At 46.3% G+C, this 19204-nt stretch overlaps 1 protein-coding gene across 3 annotated transcripts in view; it reads left to right on the top strand.

Annotated features, from left to right (window-relative positions):
• Positions 1-19204, top strand: part of prkcz (protein kinase C, zeta) — a 595716-nt gene that overhangs the window by 379831 nt on the left and 196681 nt on the right. For all 3 annotated transcript variants that reach the window (XM_034171897.1, XM_034171896.1, XM_034171898.1), the window contains one exon: positions 4754-4851. In XM_034171897.1, coding sequence (XP_034027788.1) covers positions 4754-4851 — 98 coding nt within the window. The remainder of the gene's footprint in view (positions 1-4753; positions 4852-19204) is intronic.

Raw genomic sequence — 19204 nt, 5'->3', positions numbered from 1 at the left:
CACATTTAAACATCTCTGTGTGTTTTTACACATCATTGACATAGCTAACACATTTTAACATAAATAATATTAATTAAACTTTTATATATTTACCTCCAATCTCAATTCTCTGTTATACCCCTTCCCCTTCCCCTTGGCCCTACCCCCTAACCTACGCCTACCCTTTAAAACAAGGGGTAAGGCGAAGGGGTATGCCTCTAGCCCTATGAATTGAGACACCCCTCCGCTTAGGAGAAAAAAAAAACTACCCATGTCAAACTGCCGTCTTCACTGTTTATTAACTGGCAACTGAAATGCAACTTGTTGCAGTCGCCTGTTGCTCTTTTTATTTTCTCGCCTTTCTGCGTAAATACAAAGAAATTGCAGATTTCTTCAATGCATCGCAGTCATGTCATGTTAATTAATTTAATTCATTTGTAACTATGTATAATAATAGTATTAATAATTAATTATTAGTAATTGATTACTGTTAATAATACTAATAATTCATCAATAATAGTAATTAATATTGTTTGATTAATCATTAATTGATTGATCAAGGGTGTACCACACGTCTCTCCCAGTGACCTCTGGGTTAGGCTCCAGACGAGCGCCTTAACTGCAGTAACTGGGTTTTAGGAATGGAGGATGGAAAATAAGAAGTTACACTTAACCAGAAGACAGAATAGCACCCACACACACACCTATCATCAACCACTTATCCAAGATCTCGGTCGCGGGGGTATGCTGGAGCTCTATCCCGCAGTCCTAGAGCGTGAGGCGGGTACAGCCTGGACAGGATGCCAGTCTGCCACAGGGAACATATTGACAAACAAATACATTCCCACCCACACGCACACTACGGACAATGTAAGTTTCCAATCCACCTAACCTGCATGTCTTTGGATGTGGGAAGAAGGACGGAGTCCTGGAGGAAACCCACACAAACACTGGGAGAACATGCAAAGTCCACATAGAAAGGCCACTGCTGGGAATCGATCTCATGACCTTCTCGGTGTGAGGCAAACAGTTGTAACCACTAATCCGCCCTGTTGCCGAGCACCAAACAGAAACTAAAGATGCACGTTGATCTAAATACAGGAATTTAGAGGGAGGCAGCGGACAGAAACTGACACCAGAGACATGAACATGAAAAGATCTTCCTTCATACATCTCTACATTTCTCTGTTCTTTCATGCTGCTGCTAATCTGCGTAGAATGTACAATTTTATTACAGTTCAGATGGAACTAGAGAGGCACTCAGAAAGCACATACCTTTGTTCCAGAGTGTGTGAGGTTATGATATTATGATTCTAATTCATCCACCACCTGACAGACAAAGGGTCTGGAGAATGGGTCTGCAAGTCTGTGACATCACAAGTCTTGTCAGGTCAAGTCAGGTTTAAAACTAGGAACAACAACAAAAACAAACTGTGGCGGGACATTTCCAGAGTTGACTCTGCCTCAAAATGTCAATCACCTTCCCCTGTCCCCAGTGAGCACACATCTTTCTTTGGCATGTCGTTTGCAGACAGGTGATGTGTAACCTCTGCTCGGACGTCAAAGCTCGCCAGACACACCAATGAGCTTCAAAACTGTGCACAGCTCTTGCACAGTGCTGACTTTATGGTGTATAAGTCCACAAGGTGGCAATATTGCACAATTCAGTCATCAGTTGGCGCTCAGCAGTTCCAAACATCCCTGTTTGCTCATCAAAATGTGAGGTGGTGACAGAGCTTCACGTTCATCAGGTTATCATCTTTCTTCTCTCTCACAATAACATCTTTCAACGAATCTTGTTTCATTTGTCTGACAATTAAAGAACACAGTTTATCATTTTAGTGTAGAACAATTAACACAATACTCAGTCATTTTAGTTTTTATTCAACATCAGATTTTTATTTTTATTTGATTCACGGGCTCTTCTTTTTTTTTTTTTTTTTTGCCCACTTGTTTAGTCATTGGGGTCTTCAAGTCTGACATCAGAGGAAGTCTGGGAGGTCTTTGCTGACTGTAAACTGCTGCTGTGCAGTAGGTTGCTGATATGACCAGCAGTGATATGTTATGATGGAATATTCTGCATAATTTAAATTCCTGAGCTATCCATGGGAGGCATTTGTAACTATGTGCACAACATGGGGCCTCAATTGTAATGTTAATGATAATGTCATTCTTAGCATTAGCATGAAAGCACAGCATGGACAACTCAAACTATTGTAGCTCACATTAAATCTGAACTTTCATCAAATTAATGGACACTTTAAATCACTTTAAAACATGCTTGCCAAAGGCAAGATTTCCATAACAAACGAAAGTATGCATTAGACTGTCTTATTTAAAAAAAAAAAAAACACCTCTGGGTTTGGTTTGATTAGATAGAGCACATGCCTGTGCCAAAATCCAACACTCATCGTGTGTTAACTGTTTTAATGAAATCACTACACACACAAATCCCCAAATCCCTTCAGCATGTAGCAACAAACAAACTGAAATGAAGTTTCAGTGCTTTCAGAGAGGACTGTGCAAGTGTAACTGGCTAAATAACCAACAGGTTATTAGTGATAAAAGAAGCACACACACGTTAAGAACCACAGCTAACAAGCTAATTCATGTCACTGTGCAGGCACACAATCAAAGTGAACTGCTTCTTTAAGCCATGTGCAGACGATCATATGTGAGGTGAACGTGCAAACACATGAAACGTTTGAAAACCTGCTGGATTATCTATTTATGACACAACAGCCCTTTACCCAATCAGAAGCTAATGTGACTATATGTAAGACGAATTTCAAATAAAATGCTTCTTTTAGGCCACTGAACAGAGAATCACATATGAGGTGAAAATGCAATGAACACATTTGAAAATTGATTTGTGGTACATTTGTAAAAGATAACCTCACCATTGATTTTCTTCTTGTTGCTGAAAGAGCTGTCCTTCTAGTCCAAATCCAGGTTTATTCCAAATAGAACATAAAAAGGTCTGTCTTATTCAAAAGTGTGGTATTCCAATAAAAAACATTATTATTAAGAACAAAGAATTTTTCTTCTTCGTCTTCTCCTTCTACTTCCTGCTTGACACTTCATCTTTAGTAAGCCAAGAAGAAGATATCCTCTGCTAATATATTGGCCTAAGGGCTGGCACACATCTGTTCTTGACCAGATGACAGACTGGATTTTGTTGAGTCTCTATACATTGTGTGAAGTCATTTACGTTGTCATTTACTCATTAACGAGGGATTGTCACATGGATCATTAATACAGCACAAGTTTATATTTGGATTTCTTTTGTCTGTGGAACATTTCCTGAAGTGACTGGCAGTGGTCCAACAAAAAGGTGAGTTCAGGTTAAAACAGCTCACCACAGGTTTTATTTGTTATTGTTTACATCCCTTTTCTCTGCTGTGCGCTGCAGCACCGTGCAGGGATGTGCGACAGAACGCTTTGGTGTTCAATAAAACATTTATTCATATTTGTTTGTTTGAAATGAGCATGACTGCTAACTGTATTTATCTCTGGAGCCCAACAATCACATGAAGACATAGAAGAAAAGGTCCAGTTTTGTGACGCCATCACAGTCTCTCGTATAACGAATGCTTTAAGTGTGACCTGACTGTTTTAAATGCTTGCTGAACATAACTGAGCCCCATTATGAAGTTTCTACATCTCACATTTCTTTCATACAAAAAAGGCAGTATTTCTTGTTTCCACTGTCATGAAAATTTGTGGTCATGAATCATTATTTTTCAGTACATAAGTTGCACCAGACAATAAGTTGCAAGACCTCCAACTAGTAAAAACAACTGACTTATACTTTGGAAAATATGGTGGGTAGTTTGAGCCCAGCCAGTGATGCTAGTCTTAAATTTCCTTTATCTGCTACCATTTTTGCTCTGGTTTGCCACAGTGGATCCATTATGGACCACATTTTGATTTAGGTGCCCTTCCTGACATAAACCTAGATAAACGTGGACCATGGGACACAGGCGGCCTTGGACAGGGGCCATTTGTGGCACCCACTGCACAGATGCTGTTCACATTTCTCATGCTGTGGCCTTTGCATCACTTTTCAGTGAACATACTGCGTCTGTCTCTGTTCAGAGAGTTGTTGCATACAGCCGTAGAAGGATCTGGCTGTGTTGTCTGACTGCAGCACCTCTGATACAGTCATCTCACTCCCCCACTCCTGCAGTGTCCTTTTAGCAGGTTAACAGTTGTACACATTCAAACCCTTTCAGATGTCTCAGATGTCTATAGTTCGCCTCACCTTTAGTCAGCCAAAACCAATATGTCACAGCTGATCATTTCTCTCTTACTGGCTCCCAATAGCTGCCCACATCATGTCTAATGTCTTGATGCTTATCGACACAGCAGTGACTAAATCTGCACCAACCTACCTAAGCCCTTTCATTTATGTTCCTTGAACTCTGTCATTGAGTGATATCTGGTGCTATTGGCCCTTCCTTTGGCCCCAACTCTCAGACTACATTCTTAACGTTAGTAGTCTCCACTTGGTTGAACAACTTGTTCAGACTGAAGGCCGAGTTGTTCCATAACTGCTTTTAAACATTCTTGTGTAAATAGTTACACTTGAAGTCAAACTGGTTTCTGCTGTAGTTATTGTTGTCAGTTTTCCTGATCTTCTGTGACCTTATTGCTCCTTAACTGGTACCTCGCTTTGGACAGAAGTGTCAAATTAATGTTAATGCACCTCAGTGTAATCTTAAGTTCATGTCATTTTTGTCCCCATCGGTCTGTTTCTCCACCTTTTTTCCAGGATATTGACTGGGTGCAGACAGAGAAGCATGTGTTCGAGCAAGCATCCACCAACCCCTTCTTAGTGGGCCTCCACTCCTGTTTCCAGACAGAAAGTCGGTAAGATCCGGATGAGGGCTGACATATTTAGAGTAATATGTAAACGCTTCATGAAGAGGATAAACAAATATTTCATGCTTATTTTAGGAATGTGTTGCTCATGCTTCATGCAACAAGAAGCAAAATGAATTTAATCAGTGCATTATGCATTTATAATGCAAACACTGTTAGTAAGCAGCAGCTAATGGGCTAGTCAGTGTTACTGTACAAAGCACAAAGAACTCAAGATTAAACTGCTTGTTGTCACCACTAAACAGCCTGTTCAGAGCAAAATGTGTGCGCAGTGTGTAATTACTCCTTTTAAACCTCTGCTAATTGTTTATTAATATGCATACACAATGTAAAATACTTGTATGTGCTTGTGCGGAACCTTGAGCGATACCAACAAGAAATAGTTGGGTTTACCTCTACACACAGCATGGGCTGTGGAACCACACTGGACTCTTTGTTTTTCTGAAGTTGTCCAGGGTGAGAAGTGCCGGGTGGGTGTGGAGATACTCACAAGAGAGGAATCTGACTGTTGTTTGTGCGTACGGTGCATTCACAAAGTATTCCCAGCACTTCACTTTTTCCACATTTGTTATGGTGCAGCCGTATTCCAAAATGAATTTAATTCTTTTCCTAAAAATTCTACACACAAAATGCAAAATTTGCACTGTACACATGTTCTGGTGGCTTTCCTCAGTCATCTACCAGAGAGTATTAAATGTGGTAAATAGTAGAGAGGTGATGGTCAAGTGGTTAAGCATTTGGCTTGAGACCAGAGGATCCTCGGTTCAAACCCCAGCCTGACTAGAAAATCACTAAGGGCACTTGGGCAAGATCCTTAATCTCATAGTTGCTCCCGGTGTGTTGGGAGTACTTTGCATGCCAGCACCCTGACATCGGTGTGTGAGTGTGTTCGGATTCAGATGGAAAAGTGCTATATAAATGCAGTCCATGGAGAGTGCCATACTGTTTGCATTTCTTCATAACTGATTTAATAAAACCCAAGTCCTGTTCGGTGTCAGCTTTCCCATCAGAGAGCCCTGTCCACAACTACCACAAAAGACTCCAACCTGTCATTGATGATAAAGGGGTCAATACACTGTATTAAGAACAGGGATATATAAACTTTTGATCAGGGTCATTTGAGTAGTTTCTGTTGTCATTATGATTTTAAAAGCGTAAACACAGCTGTTTGACAATAAATGGCTTCACACAACCACTAACCATGAGTGAGAAAAAAGTTTTGTGTTATCATTCATATTCTCTGAAAATGGCCAAAAAAAAAACCCAAAAAATCTGCCAGAGTATGTAAACATTTGAGCACAACTGTACAGTGAGGCAAATAAGTATTTGATCCACTGTCGATTTTGCAAGTTTTCCCACCTACAAAGAATGAAGATGTCTGTGATTTTTATTGTAGGTACACTTCAACTGTGCGTAACAGAATCTAAAAAAAAAAAAAAAAAAAAAAAAAAAAATCACATTATATGATTTTTAAATAATTAATTTTTATTTTATTCCATGAAACAAGTATTTGGTACAACAGAAAACCAGACCTTAATATTTGGTTCAAAAACATTTTTTTGTAGTTGCAGAGCTCAGACATTTCCTGTAGTTCTTGTCCAAGTTTTGCACACTGCAGCAGGGATTCAGGTCCACTCCTCCACACAGATCTCCTCCAGATCTTTCAGGTTTCGAGTTTCAGCTCCCTTCAAAGATTTTCTGGAGACTGGCTCGGCCACTCCAGGACCTTGAAATGCTTCTTACAGAGCCACTTCTTAGTTGCCCTGGCTGTGTTTCAGATCACTGTCATGCTGGAAGGTCAGCCACAACCCATCTCCAATGCTCTTACTGAGGGAAGGAGGTTGTTTGCCAAGATCTCATGATACATGACCCCATCCATCCTCCCTTCAATACGGTGCAGTCATCGTGACTCCTTTGCAGAAAAGCACCCCCAAAAATAATGTTTCCACCCCCATGCTTCACGGTTGGGACGGTTTTCTTGGGGTTGTTCTCAGAGGTCTGATGTGTGGTGTGGTTTTATATCCGGGACACATGAAAAACTGGGTGGATACGTAGCGATGCCGGGAGTTGCAGTTTTACTGCAGCAGGGCTGATCACCTTGACTATTTTAAATGGTCTGATGAAATGGTCAGTTAGTTTTGGTGAATCCGTCTGCAGTGGTATGTTATTCGTGGACAGCCAAACCTCCTGCCCGGGCTGGTAAGTTGGGGCCGGGGCACGTCGGCGGTCCGCATGGTCCTTAGCCCGCGTCCGGGCCTTCAGGAGAGCAGAACGGGCTTTCTTCCACACCCGACGGCATCTCCTGAGGTGGGCCTGGACCGAGGGCACCTCAACCTCTCCCTCGACTGCCGGAAACAACGGGGGTTGATACCCCAAGCAGACCTCGAGCGGGGAGAGGCCGGTAGATGACGACACCTGGCTGTTATGTGCGTACTCGATCCAGGCCAGGTGTTGACTCCAGGCCATCGGGTGCGCAGAGGTGACGCATCTCAAGGCCTGCTCCAAGTCCTGGTTAGCCCACTCTGCTTGACCGTTAGTTTGTGGGTGGTACCCGGACGACAGGCTCACCGTGGCCCCCAGCTCCTTACAGAAACTCCTCCAGACCTGCAAGGAAAACTGAGGACCACGGTCTGATACAGTGTCCGTGGGGATACCATGCAGATGCACGACATGGTAGACCAGGAGGTCTGCAGTCTCCTGGGCAGTTGGGAGCTTCGGGAGGGCCACGAAGTGGGCCGCCTTCGAGAGCCAGTCCACTGTTGTCAGGATGACTGTCTTCCCCTGGGAGGCAGGGAGACCCGTGACGGAGTCCAAACCGATGTGGGAACAGGGGCGACGAGGCACAGGCAACGGCTGGAGGAGCCCCTTCCCCGGCTGGTGGGAAGCCTTGCTCCTGGCGCAGGTGGTGCATGCCCGGATGTAGTCCCTGGTGTCGGCTTCAACTGACGGCCACCAGAACCGCTGCCGGACCACTGCCACGGTCCTTCCCACCCCCGGATGGCAGGAGAGTTGGAACCATGACAGAAGTCCAACACGGCAGTCCGAACGTCTGGTGGCAGGTACAGTCTGTTGGGTGGTCCACCTCCGGGATCCGGGTGTCGCGTCAGGGCCTCCCTAACAACTTCCTCCACGTCCCACATGAGGGTTGCTATGATAGTGGATTCCGGTATGATGGTGTCCGGTGGGTCCAACAGCCTTGCTTTAACTTCCTCTTCATGCACCCAGGACAGGGCGTCAAACCGGACGTTCTTGGTCCCGGGGCGGTAGGTGATCTTGAAGTTAAAGCGTCCAAAAAACAGTGACCACCGGGCTTGCCTGGGGTTCAGACGCTTAACGGTCTGGATATATTCCAGGTTCCGGTGGTCAGTGAGAACCACAAATGGGACCACAGCTCCCTCCAACAGATGTCTCCACTCCTCAAGGGCCTCTTTCACCGCCAGGAGTTCCGATTGCCAACGTCATAGTTCCGTTCGGCGGGGGTTAACCTGCGGGAGAAGTAAGCACAAGGGTGGAGAACACTATCGGACTCCCTGCTCTGGGACAGCATGGCTCCTATCCCTGAGTCAGAGGCATCCACTTCAACAATGAACTGGCGGCTAGGCTCGGGCTGCACCAGAACTGGTGCAGTTGAAAACCGGTGTTTCAACTCCCTAAACGCGGCTTTGCACCTATCCGACCAGGTGAAGGGGACTTTGGTGGAGGTCAGGGCTGTAAGGGGGCTAACTACCTGACTATAGCCCTTAATAAACATCCTGTAAAAATTGGCAAACCCTAGGAACTGTTGCAGCTTCCTACGATTTACCGGTTGGGGCCAATCTCTCACCGCAGCTACCTTAGCCGGATCGGGTGCGACGGAGTTGGAGGAGATAATGAACCCCAAGAAGGACAAAGAGGTGCGGTGGAACTCGCACGTCTCGGCCTTCACAAACAGCCGGTTCTCCAATAACCGCTGAAGGACCTGACGGACATGCTAAACATGAGTCTCAGAATCCTGGGAGAAGATGAGGATATCGTCCAGGTATACGAATATGAATCGGTGCAGGAAATCCCGCAGAACATCATTAACCAAAGCCTGGGACGTCGCGGGGGCGTTGGTGAGGCCGAACGGCATGACCAGGTACTCAAAGTGCCCTAAGGGGGTGTTAAATGCCGTCTTCCATTCGTCTCCCTTCCTTATCCGAACTAGATGGAAAGCATTTCTAAGATTCAACTTTGTGAATATTTTGGCTCCATGCAGGGGCGTGAACACTGAATCCAATCGAGGTAATGGGTATCGGTTGCGAACCGTGATCTCGTTCAGCCCTCTATAATCAATGCATGGATGGAGACCGCGGTCCTTCTTGCCCACAAAAAAGAAACCTGCACCTTACGGGGATGAAGAATTTCGGATTAGCCCGGCAGCTAATGAGTCCCGGATGTAGGTCTGTATTGATTCACGTTCAGGACATGAGAGGTTGTACAGTCTGCTGGACGGATACTCAGCGCCTGGAACCAAATCAATGGCACAATCATACAGTCGATGCAGGGGCAGGGTGAGTGCCAGATCCTTGCTGAAGACGTCAGCAAGGTCATGATACTCAGCCGGCACCTCCGTGAGATTGGGGGGGGGACTCTGACCTCCTCTTTAACTTCATCACCAGGTGGCACCGAGGATCTTAAACACTCCCAGTGGCAGGTTTTGCTCCATTGAGCCACAACCCCAGACATCCAATCAATCCGGGGATTGTGTTTCATCATCCATGGATAGCTCAAAATAACTCTGGAGGTCGAAGGTGTTACATAAAACACAATCTCCACCTGTGATTACCAGAGACGACCTAGGTTAAAGGCCGTGTCTGGTGTGTGATTTCTGGTAGTAGGGTGCCATCTAGTGCCCGTACCTTTAATGGTGAAGGAACGGCCACCAGAGGGAGCCCCACTACCTTAGCCCACCTACTATCCAGTAGGTTCCCTTCCGATCCTGTGTCAATCAGTGCTGGAGCGGTAAGGGTTAAATCCCCACAGAGGATTGTAACTGGGAGTCATGCGCATTTTCGTGGAACACCCGTGTGGTTTGTATGGCTCACCCTTAGCCCAGTCTCTAAGGGTGAGCATTGAAGTTTTAACTGCTTGGGGCAATTCTTCTGCGCATGCGCACTCGAGCCGCAGTAAAAACACTCTCCATGAGCCAGCCTCCTTTGTCTTTACTTTCACTTTTGCCTTGCTCGTGTCCATAGCAACGTCAGCAGGGGGAGCTGGTGCAACGCGGAGAGCCCTGGCTTTGGAGCTGGGAGAGGATGGCGCTAACTCGGATCTGGAGGGGAGAGGGATGGCGCGCACCCAGCCACGCTCCCGCTTGAATTCCTCAAGCCGATTGTCTAAATGAATAAGCAGATCAATAAGCCCATCTAAATCCCGCGGCTGATTCTTAGCCACCAGATGCTCCTTTAGGGCCGAAGACAGCCCGTTTACAAAGGTGGCGCGGAGTGAGACTGAATCCCAACCGGACCTCGCTGCTGCAACGCGGAAGTCGATTGCGTAATCAGCTGCACTCCACACGCTGTAGCCCAGGCGCGTGCCTCGCCCGAAGCAAATTAATCACATAAGCCACCCGGCTGTGCTCAGACGCGTACATAACGGGCCATTGTGAAAAAATGAGCGCGCACTGCATCAAGAAGTCCGTGCACGTTTCAACACAACCACCGTAAGGTTCCGGGGAACTAATGTAAGCTTCGGGCGACAAGGGGGGAGACCTCTGAACAACGGCTGGATTTATTCTGTTTGACGGCAGATCTACTGGAAGAGGAGTGGCTGCAGCCGCACCTGACGCGCTCGTGTCTACCTGCGCGGTGAGAGCCTCCATCCAACAGCTGATGTGAGCATTCTGCTCAGTTAATAAATCCAAACGAGCAGTGAGGTTAGACAATATATGCTGCAGCTCACCCAGCTTTCCTTCCGGTAGATCCTGCGCACCTTGTACTTCCAGTGATCGTTCATCAGGTGGTAAACGCCCCCCGGAGTCCATGACGTGGCCGAGTTATCCTGTTGAGAAAGTGAATGCACGGCCCCACGTTAGGGGGCGTAAATGAGCGGTCAATAGGAATACCAAAAAATAACAATTTATTATGCAAAAGTGCAAACAGGTTACGAATATGCTGAGTCCAATTAATAACAGAAAATGGTGACACGTGGGCAGGCCCGAGGGTAGGAGATGCCTATCCAGAGAAGAGCCGGAACCCACGAAGTGCCACCGCCAGCCGGAGGCCTGCAATACACCAGAGCCGCCAAGTCCTGGTACCCCAGGTGGCCACCGCTCGAGGCTGTCGGACCGGTACTGCTGGCAGGAGCAAATACAGATTAGGTGGGTGTGTGTACACCCAGCAAACAGTCAGCAAAACTCAGTAATCCTCCTGAAGGAATAAATCCAAATACTCCCAGAGTGCAGAGGAAAACTGGAAAACGTGCAGTGTCAATTAAAATACTTAGCAAGTAAGAAGTGAGGAGTGGAGACGCCACCTCCTCCAAACTTCCCACAAATCCGGCTACGAGCTGCAAGTATATAAGTCACAACTGCAAAGACTTCAGTACAATGAATGTGCGTACGGCACAAAATGGCTGAGTAGGTTTACCTGTGTGGTAAGCTGATAACTCGGCAGAGTTATGGTGTCTCGCCCAGGCTTTTATGGATGTGGTGATGAATGATGACAGACAGCTGATGATGACCTAACGGGCACACCTGGTGGTACCAAAAAGGCCAGTGCCCCCTCTAGAGGCCCAAACGCTGCCAACGTGGCAGGGCACCATCTGGTGATGGGCCAGCAGTACCTCCTCTTCAGCGGCCCACACAATAGTACCTACAATAAAAATGACCGAGCTCTCTATTATTTATAGGTGGGAAAACTTGCAAAATTGACAGTAGATCAAATACTTATTTGCCTCATTGTATATACAGACTGAACAAAAATATAAATGCAACACTTTTGTTTTTGCTCCCATTTTTCATGAGCTGACTTCAAAGATCTAAAACATGTTCTATATACACAAAAGACCTATTTCTCTCAAATATTGTTCACAAACATGTCTAAATCTGTGTTAGTGAGCACTTCTCCTTTTCTGGGATAATCCATTCCAACTCACAGGTGTAGAATATCAAGATGCTGATTATACAGCATGATTATTGCACAGGTGTGCCTTAGGTTGGCCACAATAAAAGGCCACTCTGAACTGTGCAGTTTTGCTATATTTGGGGGGCGGGTGTTCGGGTGGGGGGTCAGAAATTCATTTTGTATCTGGTGTACCACCATTTGCCTTACGCACAAATTCTTTGGTTCTGAAAAAGGATTGTTGCAGCAGCTGTCCGAGTGGCTGGTCTCACACGATCCTGGAGGTGAACATGCTAGATGTGGAGGTCCTGGTCTGGTATTACACATGATCTGCTATTGTGAGGTCAGTTGGATGCACTGCTAAATTCTCTGAAACATCTTTGAAGTCAGCTTATGGTAGAGAAATGAACATTCAATTCATAGGCAACAGCTCTGTGGACATTCCTGCAATCAGCATGCCAATTGCACGCTCCCTCAAAACTTGCAACATCTGGGGCTTTGTGCTGTGTGACAAAACTGAACTTATTAGAGTGGCCTTTTATTATGGACAGCCTAAGGCACACTTGTGCAATATTCATGTTATCTAATCAGCATCTTGATATGCCACACCTGTGAGTTGGAATGGATTAAACAAAAGCAAAAACAAGGGTTGTGTTTATATTTTTATTCTGTGTGTGTGTGTATATATATATATATATATATATATATACACACACACACACACACAGAGTTGTGTTCAGAATAATAGTAGTGCTATGTGACTGTATGCTTCTTACGGAGCCCCTCCTGAGTTGCCCTGGCTGTGTGTTTGGGGTCATTGTCATGCTGGAAGGCCCAGCCATGACCCATCATCAATGCTCTTACTGAGGGAAGGAGGTTGTTTGCCAAAATCTCACAATGCATGAAACCATCCATCCTCCCTTCAATATGGTGCAGTCGTCCTGTCCCCTTTACAGAAGAGCACCCCCAGAGTATGATGTTTCCACCCCCATGCTTCATGGTTGGGATGGTTTCCTGGGGTTGTTCTCATCCTCTAAACATGGTAAGTGGAGTTGATTCCAAAAAGCTGGAAAATGGATGGATATATATATACACAGTTGTATGTAAAAGTTTGGAAAGTTTGGGCACCCCTGATGATTTCCATGATTTTCCTTTATAAATCATTGGTTGTTTGGATAAGCAATTTCAGTTAAATATGTCATATAGCAGACAAACACAGTGATATTTGAGAAGTGAAATGACGTTTATAGGAGTTACAGAAAGTGTGCAATAATCCTTTAAACAAAATTAGGTAGGTGCATAATTTTGGGCACTCCAACAGAAAAAAATACATCAATATTTAGTAGATCCTCCTTTTGCAGAAATAACAGGCTGAGGAGTTCCAAGATGGCGGCGTAAGGATAGGTCGTGTCCCGGTGTGCTTGTGAAATGTTTTACTAATACATTAACTTATCCCAACTAAGGACTAAAAGCCACGTAGAGAGGTGATTACTAACTTGTAATGAGCATTGATAGTGACTTCCTAAGACTTCCAGAGATGCCACGCAAAAAGAACCAGGATACGTTGGAGGAGCAGGTGCTCAAAGCTAATGCTAACGCGGAACAGCAGGCTGGCACCGGTGTGGACCGGGGCGAAGCCAGTATGCGGGTTTACATACGTGAAGCAATGGCCGAAATGACGACCAATTTTACGAATGCACTCGACGTTAAGTTGACACCCGTGTTGGAGCTTTTGAAGATACAAAGCGGCCGGCTTGACGCCCACGAAAATAGGCTGAATGCATCTGAGCGGCGCATTTCGACTCTTGAGGACGCTGCTGACCCGACTCGTATCAGATTGGCCTCACTGTAGTAGAGAAGCTTGAATCTTTTCTGCTGTGTGACCTCACTGGAGAAGTCTGTGCTTTTCTTGACTGACCGGATTGATGACCTAGAAAATAGAGGGCGCAGAAGAAATGTCCGCATTCTCAACTTACCCGAGGATGTTGAGGGGATGAATCCTACTCTGTTTTTCGAGCGCTGGCTTCCTGAGGTACTGCGCATTAAAACGAAAGAGGGGCGATTCAAGCTTGACAGGGCGCATCGTATTACCGGACCCAAGCCGTCTCCTACACAGAAGCCCAGACCCGTGATTGTGCGCTTTCACAACTATCAGGATAAACAACGAGTGATGAACGCTTCTTGGGATATTGGGCGAAATGGTCAGACGGTGACACATGAAGGCGCCACTGTGATGTTTTTCCCTGACATGTCAGCTGCTTTGGCTCGTAAGAAGAAGGGATACGACGCGGTGAAGAAGCAACTTCGGGCACTCGGCGCTGCTTACAGGCAACTATACCCAGCTTTACTAAAGGTCACTTTCCGCGGATCGAGCAAAGTGTTTAACAGCCCAGAGGAGGTTCAGCACTTCATTGACTCATTAGAGCTCCCTGGGACCAGCGGCGAGTGAAGACGTGACACAGGCTGGGTTGAGGGGAGAATACTTACTTTCTTTTTTTTTTTTTTCTCTCGCGTGCTACCTAACATTGAGTAAGTACATCAACATAACAGCTCTACCGGTACTCATAATTAGTTTGGACACTGAATATTGGGATAGAACTGTATAGTTTCCTGGCACCCCGGGCTGATGCGTCTTGTTGTCAGGGACCCCATTCGCTCGATCTTCTCTTGTTCTGAGAAGAAGACAGTGTTTAGTTTTGCGTGATATGTACCTTAAGTACATAGTTATTTGTTTTAGGTGTTTGTTCAGTGTTCTTATTGGCCTTATTCACAATGTTAATTTGTGTATGTCTGTGATGGAAATTGACTGTGTTTTATTTTTTAGTTATTTTTCATGTCTGGCTTAAAACTGTGCACCTGGAATGTTAAAGGGATACACACGCCGGTTAAACGTAAGAAAGGTTTGAATTACCTTAAGAGGGAGGGAGTGCAAATAGCTTTACTACAGGAAACACACTTGAGTGACAGTGAGCACTTAAAACTACATCAAGGAGGTTTTGGTGTTATGTGTCGGACGCAGCTCGGAGAACCGACCAGCGTTTGAAGGACCCAGTATGAAATAAGCAGAGCACGGTTCAAAGTCTAACTGAATTTAATACGTAACAGTGATAATATAACAAAAAGGTGCGGCCTGGCGTGGTGCGCTCCCAGCAGCGCTAACGGTCCGGAGCCAGAAGCTGTTTCGGACCCAAGGACCCCGCCGACACCCCCCAGGTGGCCGCAACAACCGAGTCTGTGAAAGAAGGAACCATTATGTGAGTCCACACTCTACACACAGAACACTTAAAGGTGTACAAACTGCAAACACTTCCTGGCTTGATTACTGATCAGCTTCCCAACCTGCAGGCATGGAACATCCAGTTCACAAAACTCCACCGCAGTGGAAGCTGATACATGACTAACAAACAGCTCAATACAATAAGGTGTGAGGGACACCACATTTACTGACTGTATAACTGTTAGTCACAAAATCTAACGTACCTCAGGAAGTGTGCTGACGAGCGTGAGACCTCACCCCCTCTTCTTTCACAGACTGTGCATCAAACCTGGACGTTCTCAGCATCCGCTGTTGATGAGATGGCTCCCAAGACGACGATCTCACCCGTCTGGTCACAAGGTCGAGTCTCTGGCAAATACACACTGTGCACTCCAGTCTTAAATGCCAACATGTTCCAATCCATCCAGATGCACCACAGCTGTGAGTCCTGACGAGTCGCAGGTGATCAGGGTGAGGTCCTGACAGCCTCAGCAACACAGCCACTCAGTCCCAAATGCACGCCACCTGGGAGGAAAACCAAAAGACAGAAACAAACCGGCAGCCAGGCCCCCCCAGCCATATAACAGTACCCTACCCTCACGGGAAGCCTCCCGGCGACCACACACACCTGGCCCAGGAGAAACACCCCCCTCCAGGGACCATGGCTGGAAACCGTGTCTGCGTTCATCCTCCAACAGACTGGTTGAACTGGCTGCATCTTTGCCCTTGTTTCTGACACTCTCGTAGCACAGGTGTGGCCAGGAGTTCCTACACCTGTGCGGTCAGCCTTTATCCAAACATGTGTAATTAGTCATAAAACAAAACACAAACAACCAAAACACCCCCCCCTCCCCAGGGGACCGTCCCATCAAACCCCAGGGAAGGGGAGAAAGGAAAAACAACCCAAACCCAAGCCTACAAACAAAAATGCCAAAATACCCCCCCCTCCTCCCCCCCAAACGACATGTAGGGACCAACACCCCCCAGAGGGCCTCCCGCCAGCTCTAGGAGTAATAACCACGACCGAGGTCCCTCTGGGATCCAACGTCACCCACGGGGACTACCAGCGCCTCCCAGAGGACCACTCGTCAACCCCAGGAGACGCCTCCCCTCATGACCAATGGACCCAGCCCCGGCCGTCCATGGCTAGATGGGCCTACAGCCCTTTCCCCCCCAGAGGACACCACAGTCAAACCCTGAGGGCAGAAACTGGGGGGGGGAAACAAAAAGATACCCCAAACCCCCCCCCTCCCCTCCCGGGTGCAGAGGCCACCTGGGAAACGCCCAGCACAACCCAACTGCACCCCTCCAGCAATGCCGACACCACGGCACACCCGCCTGGAGTCAGAGGAGAAGAGAGGGCATAACAAAAAACAAAAAGAGAAAAAACAACCCAAGTACCACCCCATCACCCCCCAGGGGACCGTTCCATCTAACCCTGGGGAAGTGAAACAAAAAAAAATAAAAGGAAAAACAAACAGACCAACACACAGTTGTTTGGGTCCCCTTTTTTTTTTTTTTTTTTGTCTTGTTTTGTTCGTTTTCAGACAGGCTGCAGGGTCACAACCCCAGACAAATAGTGGAAAACAAAAAATAAAATCCCACACAAAAACCAACTCAAACAACACCCACACAAAATGAACTAACACAAAACAAATCAGTGAGTTATACCGTCAAGCTCAACCAAATGGAACACACCTGTTCCTACTCAAGAGCTTGACGGTAACGTGATTCAGTCACCACAAGGGGGAGCCGGAGTGCTAAAAACAAAAAAACCCCTTTGGCGACAGAAAAAACAAACGAGCTGCTTTTATGTGCGCAGCTGAGTGCAACACACAACCAAAATGTGCTCAACTAAATAACGCCGGAGCTGAAACAACAGACGCAGTAGTTACCTTTGTCCGGGGAAACGGGGCTACGACTGTAACACAGGAAGCCCAGCGACCCGTGCTAACAGCGCTCCGCCGTGCGCGTGAACCCATTACAAACGCACTCTTGCAGCTCCCGTTTACACCTCTTATCCGGTCGGAGTGTGACGCGAAGCCGTCGCCAGTCACACTCCACCACGACCCACGGATAAGGCACAACACAGGAACACGGCTGCAAGAGAGCACAAATCAGTATCCAGTAATGGGTCTCAAACACGCACCTTCCGGGCGGAGAGCCCCGCAACTGATCCGGATAACCACTGAACGTCTACTGCCGCCTTCCCGGCGCGTTACCGTCTCTGCTACCGCTGGGTCCGTGATGTTTGGCCAGAGACTACTGTTACGTGTCGGACGCAGCTCGGAGAACCGACCAGCGTTTGAAGGACCCAGTATGAAATAAGCAGAGCACGGTTCAAAGGCTAACTGAATTTAATACATAACAGTGATAATATAACAAAAAGGTGCGGCCTGGCGTGGTGCGCTCCCAGCAGCGCTAACGGTCCGGAGCCAGAAGCTGTTTCGGACCCAAGGACCCCGCCGACACCCCCCAGGTGGCCGCAACAACCGAGTCTGTGAAAGAAGGAACCATTATGTGAGTCCACACTCTACACACAGAACACTTAAAGGTGTACAAACTGCAAACACTTCCTGGCTTGATTACTGATCAGCTTCCCAACCTGCAGGCATGGAACATCCAGTTCACAAAACTCCACCGCAGTGGAAGCTGATACATGACTAACAAACAGCTCAATACAATAAGGTGTGAGGGACACCACATTTACTGACTGTATAACTGTTAGTCACAAAATCTAACATACCTCAGGAAGTGTGCTGACGAGCGTGAGACCTCACCCCCTCTTCTTTCACAGACTGTGCATCAAACCTGGACGTTCTCAGCATCCGCTGTTGATGAGATGGCTCCCAAGACGACGATCTCACCCGTCTGGTCACAAGGTCGAGTCTCTGGCAAATACACACTGTGCACTCCAGTCTTAAATGCCAACATGTTCCAATCCATCCAGATGCACCACAGCTGTGAGTCCTGACGAGTCGCAGGTGATCAGGGTGAGGTCCTGACAGCCTCAGCAACACAGCCACTCAGTCCCAAATGCACGCCACCTGGGAGGAAAACCAAAAGACAGAAACAAACCGGCAGCCAGGCCCCCCCAGCCATATAACATTTGGTCAGGTTTATTTTTCTTCTTTTACATCAAGAAGTCGAGGTGTAGCCATTCTGATACAAAAAAAATGTTCCGTTCAAGCTCTTGGACTGTAAAAAAGATTTAAAGGGCTGCTATGTCATTTTAAGGGGACTTGTTTTTGGTGAGGAAATTGCAATTATAAACGTTTATAATCCACCTGGCTACCCCAAAGACCTTCTCATTTCAATTTTTTCAAAAATTGTTGACCTGGAAGTCAGACAGACTCTAATAGGTGGGGATTTTAACTGCCACCTTAACCCCATATTAGACAAATTTCCAGTTGGGAAAGTATTGTCCCCCATGCTAAATGTGTTAATGCCTTCTGTGAAGATATAGGTTATGCAGATGTATGGCGGGTACAACATCCCACAGAAAAGGGATACACCTTTTTCTCAAATGCTTCTCAATCATCTACGAGAATTGATTATTTTTTACTTCCAAAGTGCCACCTTAACTCTGTTATCTCATGCTCTATAGGCCCAATAATGGTTTCGGATCATGCAGCTGTGTTTCTGCTATATAAATTCTCAAACCCAATCAATCAATCAATCCAAATATTGGAGGTTTAACCCCTCTCTTTTAACTGACCAGAGGTTTCTATCGTATTTTAGAGACGAATTTGCCTTTTTTCTTACAACTAATTCAAACTCCACTGACAACTCCTCACTGTTGTGGGAAACCTCTAAAGCATTCTCTCGTGGGCTTATAATATCATATACATCTACTAAAAGGCGTAGGCAAGCCGAACAAAGGAAGATTCTTGAATCTAAATTAAAGCGTGCTGAAGGAAAATACATACAAAGCCCAACTGCTCATAAAATTAAAGTGATATCAGTGCTTAGAGGGGCCCTAGACACACTTCTGACAGGTGAA

The sequence above is a fragment of the Thalassophryne amazonica genome, chromosome 6 (assembly GCF_902500255.1).
Source record: "Thalassophryne amazonica chromosome 6, fThaAma1.1, whole genome shotgun sequence".
NCBI classification, from domain to species: Eukaryota; Metazoa; Chordata; class Actinopteri; order Batrachoidiformes; family Batrachoididae; genus Thalassophryne; species Thalassophryne amazonica.
The sequence above is the reverse complement of the archived record's forward strand: the minus strand, read 5'-3'. Positions and strand labels throughout refer to the sequence as shown.